A 20,526-nucleotide genomic window follows, 5' to 3' on the forward strand; every position below is an offset into this window, starting at 1 on the left:
CTAACAGAGGGACTGAGCCTTTGTGGCTTGGTTTCTCCATGTTGTAAAAGGAAACACATTTGCAGAGACATCGTGGTTGCGGATAACTGGAAATGGTACCCGGGGGAGGCAGTGCCATGCTGGCCTCAAGGAAGGGGACAAAGATTAACAGTGGCCACTTTGGGAAGGTGCCTGTGTCTCCAGGAAGACTGCACATCAGATGGTGCAGAGCTCCAATATGGAGCAGGAACTTCCTAACAGCCCATGCTCCAGGGCTGGGGAGCGTGCAGAAAAGAGGACTCAGAAAGTCGGGAGAAGTAGCTCTTAGCTTTAAACCAAATAAGGAGAGAGTGTGTCCACCAAGATATCTGTAGTGCAGCTGAGGATCAGCTCACTTGGCAGAATGCATGCCTGCCTGGCAGGCGCAAAGCCCTGGGGTCCATCCCCAGCACCACATAGAGGTTCCGATCCCAGCACTTGGGAGGTGGAGACAGAAAGATCAGAAATTCAAGGTCACCCCTTGGCTTTGTAACAAGTACAAGGCCAGCCTGGGCTATGTGAGAGCATCTCTCAATAAAATAAAAGTAGCGTCTCCAGTGAACATCACTCAGAGGTGTCTGAAGTGCCGGGGCGTGGGGGAGGGAGGGAGCTGCTTGCCAAGCATACTTTAAGTCTCCTTTTTTGTTACACTGTTACAATTCTCTGTCTGCAGCAAGTTCCCATCCGGTATCTACGGTGTGGAAGCTGTGCCAGTACCCCAAGACCACCCACCCCTTCTTTTGTGACTCATATCAGATAGCTTAGCTAGCCTGGACCTTTGTACACGCTGTTTCATCTTTGCAGCCCCTGAGAAGGAATCCTGTGTCAGCAGGCTAGATACAGAAAGTGTAGTCCCAGATGCCAGGGTTCCGAGAAGTGAGAACATTGTATCGAGTTACTGAGTCTGCAGTGCTCTGAACTCAGGCACAGGCACCTGCAAGACAGCAGTGGTCAGGCACCATGTAGGGTGCTAGACACTGAACGAAAAGTACAGCCCCAAACCCAGGTGTCAGTAGTCTGATTCAGATCTTGAAAATACATGGAGGGATATTGTGCATCATGTGCACCTCGCCAGCAGCATAGTGAGAATACGCGGAGTGGTGCCAGCGCCGCAGTCGCTGGAAGTTAGGGCGCGAAGAAAAGACGACCCAGTGAGTTCTCAACATGAGAATGGGAGTTAAAGTCAGCATAAGCAGAAGGCCATTTCTGGGTCATTTCACAAACCCTCCTGGGATCCTCAGCGACAGAGGGCCCGGGTGCCATCTTGAGGGAGGGCGGAGTCCACAGGAGTCGAGGGAGGGCGGAGTCGAGAACAGTCAGCGCCCTGCTTGTGGATCACAGCAGAAGAAACCCTCTTAGCCAGGATGCCAGCAGCCTTTGCGTGGCATGTAAACAACCTGTGCTAGAAGCCATGGTGACTTCGTTTAGTTCCCAGAATGAGCCTGTAGCAGTGAGACCCCGTTTCTCATATCAGGATTTGGAAGGATGAAGGTTGGGATAGCTTGTCCTAAAGCTGAGAGAGGTAGGTACAGGAATCAGCAAACCAGCTCCTAGCTCCCCCCCTAACTAGGTGGTTCTTAACCTTCCTAATGCTATGGCTCTTTATGTAGTTCCTCATGATGCGGTGACTCCCCCCCAATGTTAAAAGTGTGTTGTTGCTACTCCATCACTGTCGTTGTGCTGCTGATGTGAAGCCTAAGTATGTGATGTGTGTGATACTCAACCCCCAAAGGGGTCAAGGGATATTTCGCCCTGCACACACCTCCGTGGAGTACTGAGGGAGGAGTGTACAGATGTTCAGACGCCAGTGTGTAAAACTACATTATAAAAACAAGTACAAAATGATTGGGGGGATTTAAGAACAATGGGGGCGATACAAAGTTACAAAGTGTCAACCCTACAGATTCAGATTTAAAAAAAACCCGTGCACCATTGCCTGCTGTAAGGTAATAGCTTCTGCATTAAAGAAACAAGGAAAGGCTGCCATAAATTATTAAAGAAAAACTTAAAAAGAGCCCAGGAGCCACGCTGTGGCGAACAAACTGTTCCTTGGGAAAGGAGTGTATGCTCCCATCCAGACTCTGCTGCTGCGGGAGTCCTCTGAAGCTGGCCCAGTAACGGACAAATCCTGAAACACAAGGGGCCCTCTGTGGCGCTCGCATTCCTTGCCTATCTCCACGGCGATATTAAAGTGGCTAAAATGTACTTTGTGCCATGCTATCCCCCTCCCCCATGTAAAAGGAAAACAGTGCAGTCCTCGCTGACCTAGGTTTGAACATCCAGCAGAACAACAATGACAGTAGATGGGTCATTGATTGATGATGGATGGTAACCCAACAGCCCCAGTATCTTGAAAATCACTTCCTCTGTGTGGCCAGTCATGCTTGTTTACCTGTTTCTTCCTAAGATGCGCTGTCCATATAGTGTAGCACAGTGCAGCTTTGAAAGCCCTGGATGACATCATCTGTAAGAGGGCTGCTGGTCGGGCCCTTGCGTGCCCTGACATGCAAAAGTTAGAGTCAACTCTTGTCTTGTTTGTCCGACAAATATTTGTTTCTAAGCAAGTAGCTATTTCAAAACTACAGTGGCAGAAAAACATGTGTAAATAGCATTCCTTACGTGACACCAGCCCACAGGAGAAACAGGAATCAATTCTTCATAAGCCAAGAGAGTCTAGGAGTGTGCGTATCCTATTCCTGTACCGTTATTCACCCTCAAGGACCCACAGCGTAAACACCCAACTTTGTGCTATAAACAGCACTATTCAAAACCTCGACACACTCAGTAAAGCAGACCCAACCCTGAGAGGTCAGTCCGCTGCTTCCTGGAAAAACCAGATTGTTTTAGAGTTCAACGAGTGTGGGTTATCTTATAAGCCAAATGCCCAACATCCTACAGGCAGCCTGTCACAAATATAGAGTGAGCAGTTAGGGACCAGAAACAGGAATTGGGGGATGCAAGTCCTGGGAAGCCCCCGGGGACCTGCCCTGCGATTGTTACACAGGAAAGGTGTTTCCTGCTTTCTGAGTTGGGTGGGGGCTGCAAGAAAATTATTGCTATGGCTTGAGACCGTTTACCAAAAAAGAAAGAAATGTCTGTGGTTTAATCCAAGCCCAGGGCAAACTGGCCAAAGGGCTCAGGCTGTCAGCCTGCTCAGTGGAGCTTTTGGGGACACTTGGGTTCCCGGTGTGCATGGCCGTTCATCCTATTCTCTGTCTAAGCAATGGCAAATGGCTTGGCTGGAAATGCTCACAGGCAGCTTGTGGAGAGTCCCGGCAGGAGAAATCACGAACTTCGGAGTGATTTCAGATGGCTTCCTTGGGGTGGTATACTCTGAATTTTGCTTCTACTATAGGAGGAGCCCAGTTCTTACACAGCCTTTGTTTGGGGTGAAGTTTAATATTTAGGGAAGTCACAGAGGCACCAATGGGCAGGTTTAAAATAAGACCTCAGTTGGGTGTGGAGGCTTGGGCTGGGATCACACTTTGGGAGCTGAGGCAGGTTGAGTACCATAAACTCGATGCCACCCTGGACTGTGGAAAAACAAAACAAAACAAAGCCTTCATCTAAGATATGTTTGTAAATTCCTCTGCACCCACATCTGTGTGACCATTCTACTCGGGACGCTGGGGGTGTTAAATAAAAGCTGTGTCTTGTCAGGACCCCTTCATCACTGTAGTTTATTCAGTCTGATGCTCGTGGTAATGCTTGGGACTTTGCTTCTCCTCTCCTGTCTCTGTGACAGCTTAACGCCCTGGGAGTCCCTGGCACCAAGTATAATGTGTATGAGTTACCTTTCACCCCACCCTCCCGAGTTTGCCCAAGGACAGGACTCTGTTGTCTTAGACCCTCTGACACCGCACGTTGGTGATCAGTGAATGGGGACATCTCCCTTCACCAGGACACTGTGGGTTGATATTATTTTGTCTCTTTTAGGGGAGGGGGCTGGGGGTTGAGACAGGGTTTTTCTCTGCGTAACAGTTCTAGCTGTCCTGGAACTCACTCTGTAGACCAGGCTGCCCTGGATCTCACGGAGATCCGCCAGCCTCGGCCTCCCACGTGCTGGGATCTAAGGCGTGTGTGCGCCACCGCCGCCGGGGTGCCCTCTGTTTCTTAATGCTGCTTCTCCCTGGGGTCACAAAGCACTGACAGAGCACCATGCTGCTTCTCTCTGTGTGAGACCAAGGAGATTTATCATGGGTTTAGTGCCTGCTGCTGTTTATGTGTGTGTAAATCCTTCAAAACGTCTATTTAAAGATCTGCGCCAGCTGCATGTAGTGGCCCGCGTCTGTCAGTCCAGCACTTAGGAGGTGGAGACAGGAGGACTGGTACAAGCTGGAAGCTAGCCTGGGCTACATAGTGAGTTTCAGGCCAGCCAAGGGCAAAGAGCCAAATGAAAGGAAGAAGATTGGGGGGGTTGTTTAACGTGGGGGAGGGGATGACCGTGTATTTCTCCTCGAGGCGGTGACCTGTCCCTCGGTCTCCTGACTTCAGACCCACTTTTTCTCTTCCACCGTGACCCTGTCCTTCCTGGTCTCTCTCCCATCCCCATTCCACACCCCCAGAACACTGGCGGTCCTTACATCCCCTCGGGAATCAGAGGCCCCGTTTTAATTGTCAGCTGGGAAGTTTCTAGCTTGTGTCTGGAGCCTTTCATTTCGAAACATGCTGCTACTGCTTCCCCTTAAGCTGATTTTCCTGTGTCGAATCATGTATTTTTATTACATGCATTTTATAGTCGCCATCCTTTTGGAATATCTAGCATTCGTACGAGATTTGTGCGTGGCATTGCATGGTATCAGATGGGCCAAGAATAATATGTAGGTTCCTGCTCTTTGTCAAACCCTGGAGTGAGGGGTAAAGGCGATCCATACGTCATCCTTGGGGTCAGGAACTCACTGCAGATAATATGTAAATGAGTCAGGCATGGCTGCACACGCCAGTAATCCCAGCCCTTGCAATGCAGAGACAAGGGGATGGGGATTTCAAAAGCAGTCTTGGCTACAGAGACACAACCCTGTCTCAGAAAAGGGATAAATTGATGTACTGATTAATTAACTGTTCATTAATTAAGTTCTATCAGCTCGAAAGATGCAAACCAACTAAAAAGCTTAAAAGGAAAAAATGCCATTGAAAAGCAGAGGAGAAACCGAGTGTCTGGGAAGCAAGCCAGCTACCAATAGACGAGCCCTCCACAGGAAGCATTTAGGTGTCCCGTGAATAACAGAGCTGTAATTGGAATAAACATGCTACATATTTCAGATCACACAGAAGGGAGAGTGTAAACACTTCCAGTCCCCAGAATTATTTGTAGATCCAAAGCAATATTGATAAAATTCTAGTTAGATTTTTTTTCCTTGAGAGACTTTGTGAACTCCCCCCCCCCAATTTAAATGAAGAATTCTTATTTATCTCGACTATGGGAAAAGGATGATTTGAGGGATGAAAAGACGGGGGGGAGCAGGGGGAGGGAAGACGGGAATCACATAAAGTTGGCACGTCATCCGTTCAAGCGTATGCACAGTTGGTCCCCCTTCCCCGCGTGTCTTCATGTACGTAGAAATGCCTGGGTGTGCACCCGTGTACAGAGACACACACTCAGCTCACCCCCCCCCATGGGGACTCTCCTGCTTTCCTTATAGACTGGATCACACCTTCTTTCCAGACCCCACCCTCCTTCCCAGTGTGGACCTGGGAGGGACCTTGTAAGTGTTTTTGTTTTGTTTTGATTGTCCTTCACAGATAGGCAAATTGTTAGCACTAAGTTTCACAGGAGGGAAAGTTACCAGCTCTGAGGCTACATCACCCCTTTCTGTAGAATCCATTTTGTAAGAGTTTACAACTAGGGACTGGAGAGGTGGCTCAAAGGTTAAGAGTGCTGGCTGCTCTTCCAGAAGTCCTGGGTTCAATTCCCAGCACCCTCATCGCAGCTCACAGCTGTCTGTGTGTCCAGTTCTAGGGGGGATCTGATGCCCTCGTGCAGACAAAACACCAGTACACATAAATTTTTTCAAAGACGTTATATCCGGTGTATGAGGTTATGAGCTTGATAGAACCGGGCTCCACTTGTGGGGTTCATCACTGTACCCTCAGAATGGGAATCAGCGCTTAAAAGAGTGGGTTTTCGGAAATGAGTGGAGAGTTACAAATGACGCGTTAGCCATCTACTCAGCATGGGACAGCACTGGGAAAGAGCCCAAGAATGTTGAATTACACTCATGCCCTTGTATTACCTCTGACAGACCCCGCTTAACTTTCCTGCACCTCCAAAAGCCATTACTGGATTGGTATATTGATTAGGTCAGAGCCCTAATGATGCAGCCCCTCCCAAAGACCCTGCCTCTCAACACTGCTACGCCGGGGACCAAGCCCTCAATACACGAGTTTTCGGGGTGACGTTTAAGATCCAAACTATAACAGACTTCCACAAGTATAGTCTCCGTGGCTTAAACCTGTAGCACCGGGGACTTTCAGAAAGAACGTTGTGGCTCTAGTCAAGACCCTTCTGAACTGCTGTCTGTGTTAGGTCATGAGCTTCCCGTGACTGGAGATCCCCTTCCAGGAGGGTGGGGGAGGGACACGGGAGAAGAATCCGTGAGTCATGAGAACTCGGCCTCTGGCACATGTTCGTCTAACGTCGGTGGGATTCAGTGGTGATAAAAACGTCCAAACCCAGGCTGGGGAGACGGCTCGGGGCGGGGGGGGGGGCGGTAAGAGCCCTTGCTGTGCGTGTGCGAGGACCCACGTGAAGCCTGTCACAGTCACGTGTGTCTGAAAAGTCCAGCGCTTCAACCGAGATTGGAGGTGTTGACATGGGAGGCCCCAGAAGCTCAGGGGCTGCCCAGTCTGACATAAGCAATGGGGGGGGGGGCTGGGGAATCCCGTCTCAATGTGGAATGTGAGAACTGCAACCGGAGGCGGCCCTCTGATCTCCGTATGAGTACCATGGCAACCACACACACACACACACACACACACACACACACACACACACACATACACACACACACCAAGATTTTTTTTTAAATATCCAGCTCCTTGCGTGAAAACCGGCAAATGCCTCTGAAATACAACATCAAGCATTTAAGTCCTTTGAAACAGCGAAGCCGCCGTACGAGGAGAGAGTGCGGGAGATCCACTGGCGTGGTCACGCAGGAAGGAAAAGGACAGGAAGGAGGCTGTGGGCGAGCACGAAGGGACGCTCCACACGGAGAGCCAGAGGGGCCGTGTGGCAGGAACTGCAAGCTTGAGGCGGAGGAGCGGTTCCTCTCTCTGTGGACCCCACAGGCTGGGGCGAGCACCCACCCACACGGGGCATCCGCCAGCTAGGATCCCCAGATGTGCTATCCCCAGATGTGCGCCTTCCCACCAGGGCTGCGCGTCTCGGATTTCAGCTCCCAGCTGCACATCTCAGAGTAAAGGAGAGGCGAGGCCCTCACTGCCTTGGAAGAAGTGGGGACCACGGGGGTTACCGAGAACAGTTATCACCTCACATTAACAAGCGGCCAGCTACAGCACGGGACAGACCGTGCCAAGAACACACTGCGTGGCTTCTAGAGGAGCCACGTTCCTTACAGGCTAGGCTCATGCCTGACGCGTTTTGCATCCACCTGGTGCCTGAAGGCTTCTCAAACAGTGGATTATATATCATCTGTGTGGGGTGGCATAACCGAATATAGGAGAGTCACAAAAATGTGGCAACAGTAAAAGGTTTCCTTACAAAGATTTTATTGTGTGTTTTATTGGGAGTCTCTTGCATGTTGATAATGACTTCCCTGTCCTCGCCTGTCCTCCTGCGATTTCCCTCCTAACTTCGTGTTTCTTCTTTCAAAACCCACTGCTGCCAGTAAATGCGTGGATGCGGTATGTCCATCTGCTTGAGCATGGGTAGCCTATCGGAGACCCACATTCCTGAAGAAACGGACTTTCCTTTCCCCGGTAGACACTGGTTAGCTGTTCCTTAGATAGAAGTAGGACTTGGTGAGCCTTTTCCCAACCTATGCAGAGATGTTTGTGGGGTTGACCTTGTGTGGGGTCTTGGGCAATACAGTTTCAGACTGTGAGTTCGTGTGTGTAACGGCCACGTCATGTCTGGAAAGGACTTCTTTTCTGCTGTCATCTACGGCTTACTTCTGGCTCATGTCTCCCTAACCCCTCTTCCACTCCTACCTCTGAGGGTTGCAGAGAGAGACGGGATAGAGAAGTCACAGAAGTTAGGGCCGAGTACTCCCCAGTGCCTTGTTTTCTGCACATTGGCCAATTGTGAGTCTCTGTTCTCATCACACTGTTCTGTGACGATGGTTAGGAGATGGGCTAACCTGTGGCTATGAACCTACGTACATGGCGGGCATCTTGACACTGTGTTCATTTATCAGAGTAGTGGTCGGTCCTCCCCTGGGGTCTCTGATCATCTCAGTCATGGTTCTTAGCCCCACGAGATGTATCAGGTCTGCCATAGGACATGAGCCGATCAGAGAGCGGTTGTTTGAGCCCATAACGTTCATACCACTATTGCCCCAGTGAGGCTTATCTTACCAAACCAGTCATTACTACAGCTTGCAGGCAAGGCGCGAGGGGTCACTGCTGATGACTTTTCACCCCAGTAGTATACATGGGCATCTTCCTGCTCTGCAAAAGCTAGCCAGTAAATACAAGGCTTCCGGGTTGATGCCTTCCTGCTTCCCCATGTCCTGTGACTCGTGTGTGTGTGTGTGTGTGTGTGTGTGTGTGTGTGTGTGTGTGTGTGTGTGTGTGTGTGTGTGTCATCTCCAGTGGAATATGTTTCACAACTGTAGTCATCTGCAGCTGTTTGATTGAAAATTTTAGTTGTCAGGGTAAAACCAGACTTTTTTTTTTTTTTTTTTTTTTTTTTTTGGTTTTTCGAGACAGGGTTTCTCTGTGGCTTTGGAGACTATCCTGGAACTCGCTCTGTAGTCCAGGCTGGTCTCGAACTCACAGAGATCCTCCTGCCTCTGCCTCCCGAGTGCTGGGATTAAAGGCGTGCGCCACCAACGCCCGGCTCAGACTTTTTTTCTTTAAGAGACAAGGTTTCTCTGTATTGTTTTGGAGGCTGTCGGTCCAGCCCGGCCTGGAACTCACAGAGATCCACTAGCCTCTGCCTCCCAAGTGCTGGGATTAAAGGCATGTGCCACCACCACCCGGCAAAACCAGACTTTTTATCTGGCTTGCCTATTGCTTTTTTTTAAAACATTTATTTTGTTTTATTTGAAATTTCATATATAAGTACTTTTTATTTTTAGTTTTTTTCCAAGAGGTTTTTTTTGAGAGTATAATATAATTGCATTTCTCCCTTCCCTTTCCTTCCTTCAAACCTTCCCGTGTACCCCTCCTATTCTCCTTTAAATTCATGGCCTCTTTTTTTTCATTGTTATTGCATGCATATAGGTGTGTATGCATATATATATATATATTTCCTAAATATAGCCTACTCAGTCCCTGTAAGTACTATTCTTACACAATTGCTATCCACCCTCCAGCCCCAACTGTGTTCCTTCTCAGTTCTCAAACTCATGACCTGTGTTGTTTTATGGTTGCATGCACACACGAGCGCGCGTGCGCACGTGTGCGCACACGCACACACTGCTACAACCTGCCGAGTCTACTTAGCATTACTCTTATGTATATGTTCTCTGATTTGTGGGTAGTTAACCTGCAGTAACCATAGCGACTGAGAGAGTGAAATGGGACCGTGGCAGGGAGCTCTGGAGAAGGGAGAGGACATCAGGACACTGGCTTTGCCTATTGTTGCCGGTTCCCCGATGTTACGGGTCGTATCTCCAGGGAGACCTTACCTGCAGTGCTCAGGTTCCGTGGCATAGTTACTTGGCTTTGTTCCCTTGGGTTGGATTTTATGAACTGCCCCGGACCTTAAAACTTCCATCTGTTTTCACAGGGAAACGGTCTTTTTATTCTAAACCAATTTTTAAAGAATGTTTTGTTTTTATTTATGTTTCTGTATGAGCGTATGTGAATGTCCCCGAGGAGGCCAGAGAGGGAATCGGACTCTCTGGAGCTGAGGTTGTGAGCTGCTTGACATGGTGCTGAGAGCCAGACTGAGGTCCTCAGGGACAGCAGCAGGCACCCTTAGCTCCTGAGCTACCTGCCACTTCCTGTCTTTACTCCAAACCAGTTTTTAAAGGAACTTTGAGGACTTGCTCTTGTTCACTCCCTAGAATACTTCGTCGTTCGAGGATTCTTACTTCTTCATGTAAAGGCCGGCGCTCTTCAATAATGGTGGTGTCTTTGTGGTACTGGTTCAATCTTACCCACGAAGGCTGTGGTCCTCACACTGTCACATTTCTTTTCACAGAGTGACCTTAGTCTGATAATTCCGGAAGATTTTTAGTGGAAGTTCAGCAGAGATAGCTTATCCTTGACACGTGGATACTTTTCTTTGAGAGTGTTTAGGGGTAGAAGAGCCCTGTTCTGTGGAACTTGCACTCTGAAAGTGCAGATAAATTAGTGAACGTTTATGGAATGTTCGCTGAGTCCCAGGACTGTGTTAGGAATTACAGGGAACACATACTAATATATGACTCCGTCTCTGCCCCAAAAGTTCGTATGTAGTCATTACAGAGGCAAAACAGCACATTGTTTTTTCCTTGTATGAGTTTCCTCTGTAGCTACAGGCACCATGCTAGGTTATGACCACATCAAACGTGGTGTGAATCCTAAGGATCTAAGCTGTTTCCCAATAGAAACTCAAGTGTGTACTCACAAAACTGTATAATTTCTACAGTGTGTTATCTACAAGTAAATTTCAGTGACTACAACAGAGAAAAGAGACTAATTCTACCTTGGAAAGTCAAAGCCCTTAATGTTTTATACAGGATTAGAATAATATAGGAATAAAATACATTTCTGAAATAAAAGTGTTACAAGGTAGTACAAAGGAGGGAATCTGTAAGACTAGGTTAAATTGCTCATAAATGTTGACATGGAGGATTCTAGCAAATGGATCCCAAGTTTTTGTGCAATCCTTCCTGGACATCCGACTTTCCATCCCCAAGGACACAAACTCCTGAACCTGTCAATGTAGGTCCATTGTCAACCAGTGCGTCACTCTGTGACATTGATAGCTGGGAGGCTGTGGGGGTGCAGGAGGCTGTGGGGGTGTGCAAGACTCTGAGGGTGTACAGGAGACTGAGGGTGTGCAGGAGACTGAGGGTGTGCAGGGGACTGGGGTGTGCAGGGGACTGAGGGTGTGCAGGAGACTGGGGTGTGCAGGAGACTGGGGTGTGCAGGAGACTGGGGTGTGCAGGAGGCTGTGGGTATCTCTCTCTGGTTTTTCTTTATTTTTATTCTCTACATATAAAACTTCCTTTGTGCACAGGTTGCTTCCTCACCATCTTGTAAGTCCTGGGCACCCTCACTAAGACAACCCAGACAGAGAAGAGACTACTTATTACCCAATGCCACGGGTGGGGGACACTTGGCCTTGTTTCTTCTTACAGCTAATATATAGACAAACGTTTTTGCTTGGTTCTTGGGTTGCATGTGCATGTGTGTTACAAAATATCACCTTTGGGATCTGGTGCATGCTGGAAAACAGGGGCTCTGACACTGAACCACAGCCCAGCTAGTACTTAATGTTAATTAGATAGATAACTAGTTAAACTTTCACAATTTGCTTAAGACTTTTTTCCCCTCTTTTGGCTTTCTGGATCTAAACTTCCCTAAGTCCTTTGTGCTGGTCCCTAGCCATTCCGTAAGTTTTAAGCACCATCACTAGGAGAGAATCTAGACAACTTATTATCTGGTACTGTCCAGAAGAAACTGAGCCGGCTGCAAAACACACACACACACACACACACACACACACACACACACACACACACACACACACAGGCACCTGGAGCAAGTGGGGTGTGACAGAGTCCCACCTGAAAAGGCTACATACTGTTGCATCCTACTGTGGAGCGTTCTTTAAAAAGCAGAGCTGTAAGGGAGTAAAAATACCAGTGTTTGGCCGGGCGGGGGCTGGGGGCTGCTTAAAAATAGGAAAGGACAGGAATGTATAGGTTAAACATAGAAGACCTGTAAAGCCATGAGCCTGCTCTGTAGGATGCTGTAGCAATGAATATGTGTCGTAGAGTTTTCCAGGGCCATAGAGGACACAAGACCAAGAGAGACCACTAATGTAGCTGGGCACTCTGGGTAATAATGAGACGTATCAAGATAGGCCTATGGCGTACATCGTTGATATGTACCACCCCGAGGGGTGCTGCTAAGGGGAGTCTGTGTGCGTATGAGTGGGAGGCTGGTGGGTATCGCTGTGCTTTCCTCTCTGTTCATTTAAATAACGGGAAGATAGACGTTCACACAAACGGGAAATGATGGCATGGCTCAGTTTCGCCCTCCCGTTTCCCTTGGAGACAAAGACCTTTGTTTGTCCCGGTGATAGTGATGCAACGGGTGTGGTTCTCACAGATGCCTGGTTTTTTTGCACCCTGGGGTGGTTGCCCCCGAATGCACAGGGCTGGGCTCGGAGGACAGCAGGCTAATGAATAAGACGTTGGCTAACCTCCAGAGTGTCCATTCCTTTAGTGCCGTCCACCCTGGTTTTCCAGTCGCTTCTCCTTCCCTGAAAGGTTTTTTTTTTTATGATACTTAAAACATCTTCAGTGACCTTGAAATAAAGTCAGCATTTTTTCTTTTCTGAATTAATCCTCCCGCCACAAGAACAAAACCGGTGCCTGTTGGCAACGGTTCTTTGCCCTCTGGGATCTGGCTTCTGGGAGACGGAACTTAGGTTTGCTCGTTAATTGACACCTTGGTGGCACTGAGAGTTACTTCCAGAAGTGAGTGAGAGTTAACAGTCCATCTTCCTAATGGTTTTCACTCTCTGGCCCAGGGCAGCCTTTGCTCTAGTCCCCTGGAACCTGCAAGGTTCCAGTCTTCCATTCCCCCAATGTTCTATCCAAGTCTAGAAGCCTCAAGACCCAATGTAGTCATACCTCTTCCTGGACACACCCCGCCTCGACACCCCAGCTCTTACTGCACTTCCTGCGCCACCCTTGTGGAGGGCACGCTGGTTGATTTGTGCTCTTGCTGGCGTTTTGTGTGGCCGGGTACGTCTCTAGCAGAGCAGACATTGTTTGTGCCTCCTTCCTGTGCTGTGGTGTTAGTCATGCAGCAGGCGCTTGGTCAGCTTTTAGCTGGTGTAAAGAGCACTTCCTTAGTATCTCTAAGCAAGCCATCGAGGATACAACCTAGGGATGTGCTTCTCTCTGTCTCGCCTAGTACAGCAGGGATAACTGGATTTGCTCTGTCTGGTTTGGGGGCACCTCTGGTTATCACATCTAGTACCGGCCCGTGTGCATCTCTGAGGAGTGAATGGAGGGCGACAGAGACAGTTAATCCATACGATGTATACTTAATATAGAGGTTAGTCGAGATGGATTAGCAGTGTGATGCACCTGTGTTGGTTGGCCAGCCCCAAATCAAAGTAACTTACACCCCTTCCTGCAAAAGGCTGAATATCGTTCACCTGCCTTTTTTATTGGTCTGTCCTACCAGCTTGGACCAAATCGGCCACAGCTGCACTGAACTTGTAGCTCAGTTGGTAGAGTCCTTGCATAGCATGCACAAGGCCCCTGGTTCAATTCCCAGCCTTGTCCAAGCCTAGTATGGTCCTTTGGGCATTTCTTAAGGACTTAGAAGGTAGAGACAGGAGGATCTCGAGTTCAAGGTCACTCTCAAGCTACTTAGTAAATCCAAGGCCATGTCTCTGTGTTACGTGAGACCCTGTCCAGTGCAGCAGTCAACACAGGGACTCATAACTTGTCAGAGTGTTGAGAACAGGTGACCGTTGAACGCTCAGTAGTCATAAGTGGGGCATCTGTATCAATACCCCTGGCCAACAAGTCATGGGTTATCGAGAAAGAAGGGACAGAAAGAATGAAGGAGCCACAGGACAGGGCGGGGACTGTAAAATGCTGTCCTCTGCCATGATGTGGCCATTGTGTCCACGGGACAGGGCAGGGACTGTAAAATGCTGTCCTCTGCCATGATGTGGCCATTGTGTCCACAAGCCCTCAGCAGCTGTCATTACCTTCCTACACAGAAAAGAACAAGTCAGTCCGAGCTCCAGGGCAGGATGGGACAGGCTCATGAAGGCCCCCCCATCTGAGAAGGAGGAGGATGTGGTTGGTGGTAGGTGGTCCATGCTCCAGTGGGAGTCTCCCCACCTGTGGGCATCCAGGCATCATGCTGCCATGAGGGCCAGCCTCCAGCGGCACAGGGCTTAGGGGGAGCCGACAGAGACAGTGGACCCGGACTCTTTTATCTGAGGGAATAAAATTTAATTCCCTGAGGATGGCAAGGGGGAGCTAAACGTATCTCCCTGAGGCCAGTGAGAGAGGAAAAACACACGCACGCCTACCCACGCGCACGCATGCATGCACGCACATACACATGCACACTCACACATACACACATGTACACACATGCATGCACGCACACTCACACGCACATACACATACATACATGTATACGCATGCATGTACGCACACTCACGCATACACATGCACACTCATGCACGCACACACACATACATGCACGCACGCACGCATGCACACTCCCGCACGTACACCCTATGAGGGTCTTTCTAACATCTTCCGTCTCAGTTCTTTCTTTTCTCGCCTCTGTCTAGACGTATCTCTTCCCTTCTGTCCGTCTTGATGCCTCCTTTAGCTGACTTTATATTTTTTTCCTCACAGCTTACATACCCCAGCAAAACTCTTTCAAGCAATATAAAATTACAATGTGGCTACCTTCTATGTCTCATGTGAATAATAATGAAGACAGGTTAAAAATGTTTCCCATTTCCCTTATTTGATTAAACAAAGTCATCCTGGGAACCCACATACGTTCACATCTACGTGACTTGTTGTAGATTAGCAAAGAGTGAGGAAGCCGGGTGATTCTCTCAGCCAGCTCTTTTACCAGGTGGCTGATTAGTGTGCTTACAAAGAAAGAATCCATCCCTTTATTACTTACCTTGAAAGGTAATCTTATAGGAACCTTAAAACAGTCGCAAACCTAAACTTTTGTAACAGAAAACAGTCAGCTCTACTTTACATATTTAATATATGCATACCCGCTCATTAACCCCTTAACTGTACTCATTAAAAACCCTCAATCAAAGTTCTATTTCAGCCGACACTGCTATTGCATAAAATCGTTGTTTCAATTAAACAGTACAGCTTAGGGGGAAATCATCTTCATAATAATCCACAGGTGAAAATGCCCGGTAGAACGGGATATTTCCAAGAGATGATCATACTGCATTAAGGACAGTGGGGACCCCCCCAACCCGCTCACACCGTGCCCCAGATACCAGAGAAAAATGGAATTGGCAAACATTCAAAGACACAGCAGTAGCTTTAAAAGACACTCCGGGGCGGAAGCCCTGGGGGGGGGGCTTGCCTAGCCAAGAGTCACCCACTGGAGCTTTGCTTCCTGGTGGGCCAGCCCTGAAGTCAGCTGACACCCGCTGCTACTCTGATGTGGCCACCAGCAGCATCACTGACTGATGCAGGGGATTATTAAAAATAAGAAAAGAGACATAAAGGGGGGAGGGGAGTACTGGGACAGTCTAGGTGAGTGGGAGAGGAGATTTAGGTTGGTTACAGTTAAGATACGTTGCATGTGTACATAAAACTACCAAAGAATAAAAGACTGTCCCTTTAAAAAAAAATTCCGGGGCTGGGGAGAGGGCTCAGAGGTTAAGAGCACTGCATGTTCTTCCAGAGGTCCTGAGTTCAATTCCCAGCAACCACATGGTGGCTCACAGCCATCTGTAATGATATCTGATGCCTTCTCCTAGGGTACAAACATGTACACAGATAAAAAAAAACTGTATACATAATAAATAATTTTAAAAAGTAAAAATTAAAGGTCCATGCCTTTAATCCCAGCACTTGGAAGGCAGAAGCAGGCGGAACCCTGTGAGCTTGAGGCCAGTGTGGTCTACAGAGTGAGTTCCAGGACAGCCAGTGCTATACAGAGAAACGTTGTCCCAGAAAACCAACAACAACAACAAAATCTGCCTTAACCAAACTGAGCAGCAGTATCCATAAGCAGTGGGAACCCCCTGTCTTTCAGACCGTAAGCTGCGGATCAAAGAATGCATTGAAACTGGGGGGGGGGGGGGGGGCGAATGCTGTGTCGTGACTGACTTTGTTAGTAACGTTCATGCATGATTATGGGAAAACCTTGTAAAAGGCTTAGACTTCAGTGCACTCCCTTTTAGGTGTAAAGTCGTTGATGGGTGAGGTAGCCAAACCCGCAGGTGGGCTGCAAACCCAGACAACTGTGTCCGTAGAGCAGGAAGGGAACGCTGAGTGGGCGAAATCAACTGCCAGGCTTTCCTCCAGAACTAAGTAACAACGGCAGGACCTCGGTTCCTGCCAGTAAAGGCAACTAGAAACGTTCCAGACGAGATAAGAGACTGGGGCCTGGCCACTCTTTGAAGCCAGAGCCCCTATTCCCAGAAGGACCTGGGAAGAACGATAATGGACCAGATGCTAAAGCTCCTTGCTTCATAAGAGACGGCCCTAGGCTGCCTCCCCGCCAGACCTCCGGGCAGCCTGCTCGCGGTCTCCCAGCATGGACCTGGAAGGCGATAGTGTCCCCAGTGAACACCAGAACTCTGTGATGATGCCCAGGGATGGCCCCCAGGGCCAGATGGATGCAGAAGTCACAAGAGCACACTGGAAAACCTCATGCTCCAAATGCACCTTCCCCAGGACGGGCGAAGGCCACCCCAGCACTCAGAAGGCCAACGCGGGGGGATTGCCATGAGTCTGAGGTCAGCTTGCACTGGATACTGAGTCCCTGTCCCAAAAAGAAATGAAAAAAAATTTTTAAGGAAAGCTAATGCTAAAATTAACAATCAGAACAGATTCAGTCAGGGTCACATCGTGTTCTGGAGCAGTGGACCGTGAACTTAAAATGCTTCTATTCAGAATGTCCAGAGACGGCGCTGTCACAGAACCTAGCAGGCGACTGTGTCTTGAGTGGATGGGTAGGCAATGTTTAGAAATATGGGGGAAAAAAATTCATGGGAACTGGAAGGTGGGGCGGGGCTGTAGAAAGTCCGACCTTTAGCGCACAACTCCAAAACCAGCCGCTGCAAGGGTGAGCTTTAAAATGACAGCCGAGGGATAGAGAAAGCACTGACTACTCTTCCAGGGAACCCGGGTTCAGATCCAGCACCCACACGGCAGCTCACAGCTGTCTGTAACTCCAGTTCCAGTCAACCCAGCACCCTCTTCTGCCTTCCCTGGGCACTGGACATGAACATAGTGCACAGGCATGCATGCAGGCAAAACACCCGTACACATAAAATAAAAATCCATTACAAAAAATCAACTGATGGAACACGAGTCCTATGCCCAGTTGCCTGTAGTAACCTTTCTATTTTTTTGGACTGCCTTTGGATCACCAGCCCCCACATAACTTACTAACTATGGAAGCTTGGCCTTTAGCTTAGACTTGTTTCCAAGTTGCTCTTATAACTCAGCTAGCCCATATTCTTTAATCCGCTTTCTGCCAGGTGGCTCGGTTACCTCTCCTCGGTACACACATCCGACTTGCTCCAAGTCAGCGGTTGAAATCTCCTTTCTTCTTCCCAGAGTCCTCTGCGCGCGGAAGCCCCGCCCATCCTCTTCCTGCCTAGCTCTATTTCACCAGTCACAGCAATGCATCTCCACACAGTGTGCAAATGCCCCGCAACAGTTGCCCACGGAACTGCTTCATTAGAAGCGAGTTCTGAGTTCTCCCAGGTCCGAGCAAGCAAGAGAGGGCTGCAAAATGTACGCCCTTGCTAGGGAAGCCAGGAGCGTGTGTCCACAGGAAGAAAAAAAGGCGGAGGGAAGTAGCATTGGGAGATAACTTCTAAAACCTGAAGCGAGTTGCGTCGTTTGTGCCCCGCGTGCAGTAGGGATGATCCACGTTGTAAGCAAGATGAAAGCGACGCTAGAAAATCGAGGATTCGGTGAAGTCTCAGCAGCTGCCGCAATAACAACTGAACCGAGCTGGCAGTGGGCATCTCACCAGAGAGTAAACAGGAGGGAACGGAGTCGTGTTTTCAGATGCGGAAGGGGAGATTACCTTCAACAGAATTGTAAAGCTTACCAGCATGCCAAACTGTTCCACAAGAAAGAAAGCGCTGTACTTAAGCTATCCCCAACTAAACAAAGTGGACACACACAATGGACTTAATAAATTAGGGTCAGTGCTTGTGAGGAAGAAGAAAGTTCTCGGCAGAGGAGGGGGATGGGAGTGGGTAGCAGGAGGTGAAAATGTATAAAATTCACCGTTCTAGAAAGAATAAAGATAATTTTTAATTTAAAAAAAGGTTGGTGAATAGATGGCTCTGTGACTAAGAGCGCGTGTGGTTCTTCTAGAGGATCTAATTTGTTTCCCATCACCCACCTGTAACTCCAGCTCCAGGGGATGCGGTGCCCTTTCCTGGCCTCTGTTTAACCGAAACACGTGTGGCATGCACATGTGTGTGCAAGCACATACATACACACACACATATATGTGTGAAAACCTTTTTTAAGACGCTTTTTATATGTATTTAGTACACAGCATCTGTCTGTATGCCCAAAAGCCAGAAGAGGGCACCAGATCTCATTACAGGTGGTTGTGAGCCACCATGTGGTTGCTGGGAATTGAACTCAGGTCCTCTGGGAGAACAGTCAATGCTCTTAACCTCTGAGCCACCTCCCCAGTCCCCTGTGAAGACCTTTAAAACACAGCTTTAGAGAGATTTTTTTAAAGGATAAAAGCAATAAAGGCATTTTTCAAACCTCCACGTTATGTACAATAACAACAGGTTGTAGCCTACATGATGTTGTTCAAGTCACTTCATGTAATGAGTTGGTCTCTTGAACCATAGACTAGGAATCGCAAGTGTCCTGCCTTCTGAGATCGAGGTGACAGTTAGCCAGGCACAGTGACACACGCCTGGAATTCTGTCGCTCGCAAGGTGGAAAGGAAGAGTTGGGCATTTCAGGGTGGTCCTTGGCTACATGGGAGGCCTTGGTACCCATGGGCAGCATGCTGCCCTGTCTAATAAAGGAAAATTCAAAAGTGACAATTAAAAAAACGTTAATCCCGTGACGCTAAGATAGGGACGGCTGCATGCCGAGCGCAGCATACTTGTGCTGCTGTTGCCGTTAGCAACACCATCATCACCTTCATCCCTAGGACAGGTGCTCCTTCATGCTCCCACGGACTGCCGTCACTCCTAGAGGGACTGGTGGCGGCCGTGGGTGTCTCTCAGCCAGTGGACATCTGGGCACCACGTGCGTTACTAAGCCTTGTGTGCCTCAGCTGGCTGTCAGCTTTGCAGCTCTGTCTGTCTGTCTGTCTGGTGGGGCTCCAGGACCCTTGTTGCACTCTTGCTACACACAGGCCCGCTTTGTGGCTGAGTTCAGTTCCTTCCTCTGTAACCAATGCAGAGGCCTTTGTTGTCACAAGGTCCTTGCTCCTGCGGGAGTCACCACACACCGGGTCTCTGGTCTTTACAAGGTACAGACTTCTTGTCTACATCTGCCGAGGCGCAGGTGTGGAGGTCGGTTCTCTCCTTCTGCCGTGTGGGTTCCTTGGTTCAAACCCCAGATACCAGGCTTTAGCAGCCGGTGCCTTTAGCCACCGCCTCACCAGCCCCAAACCAACTCCCCTCCCCCGCCCCCACTTTATTAATTCCATACACCGAGACTCTTGTGTTCTTTGGTTGCCGCTCATCCTCCGAACCGTTGCTCGCCGTCCAAATGGTCCTGGGTTGCCGAGCCTCTTTGTGGGGTGACTTCTGCGCTGTGGTTTCGGGAGTACCCTGCCTCCTCCCAGACAGTTTGCACCCTCTCTCTTCTGCCTTGTGCCCCCTAGGAGCTGCTTGGCGTTCTTAACGCCATAGGCATCTCAACAAAGCCCTGGCACGTCAGAAGACTGCCCTCCCAAGATCGTCCTCCGAGGCAGCACACGAGCACATGAGTGGGCTGCTGCTGAGCACTGTGTGTGTGTGTGTGTGTGTGTGTGTGTGTGTGTGTGTGTGTGTGTGTGTCTCCTCATGTCTCTAGAGAATGTGGGAAAGCTTCTGTCAGAGCCCCGTGGCATCAGAGCCCGTGGTGTTAATCGTGCCTGTAGCCCCTGATGTGGAAGGAAGGGAAACAGTAAACAAGCCCTCCCCCTCCCCCTCCCCCTCCCCCCCAGGAACTGTGTCCACGCTGCTTGTTTCCAGTGCTCACACCGTCTCATACACAAACGGAGACGGCGTTGAAAGCCACCCAGTCCAGGTGAGGATTCTCCCCAGCCGCGGTGAGAGAAGAAACGCAAAGGCTAAAAATACTTGAATATTCCCTAAACACTCCCATCGCCATGACATGACAGGCCCCAGGCCCTGACGATACCGCCGCTGCTTTGTGTCCTGGTGAGCTAAATCAGATGTCTCTTCCCCCCCCAACATGAGCTAAG

General features: G+C 49.1%; 1 protein-coding gene across 6 annotated transcripts in view; it reads left to right on the forward strand.

The window, feature by feature from the left end:
* The window catches only part of Lrrc8c (leucine rich repeat containing 8 VRAC subunit C), an 80,380-nt gene that overhangs the window by 53,148 nt on the left and 6,706 nt on the right, over positions 1-20,526 (forward strand). For 2 of the 6 annotated variants that reach the window (XM_040733435.1, XM_013118654.3), the window contains exon 3: positions 20,266-20,348. The exons of 3 other annotated variants lie outside the window; for them this stretch is intronic. In XM_040733435.1, coding sequence (XP_040589369.1) covers positions 20,266-20,348 — 83 coding nt within the window. Of the gene's footprint in view, positions 1-20,265; positions 20,349-20,458; positions 20,483-20,526 lie in introns of those variants that run through there. One more of the 6 variants, XM_021231392.2, reaches the window with a different exon arrangement.

The sequence above is a fragment of the Mesocricetus auratus genome, unplaced genomic scaffold (genome assembly GCF_017639785.1).
Source record: "Mesocricetus auratus isolate SY011 unplaced genomic scaffold, BCM_Maur_2.0 Super-Scaffold_100031, whole genome shotgun sequence".
Lineage (NCBI taxonomy): Eukaryota > Metazoa > Chordata > Mammalia > Rodentia > Cricetidae > Mesocricetus > Mesocricetus auratus.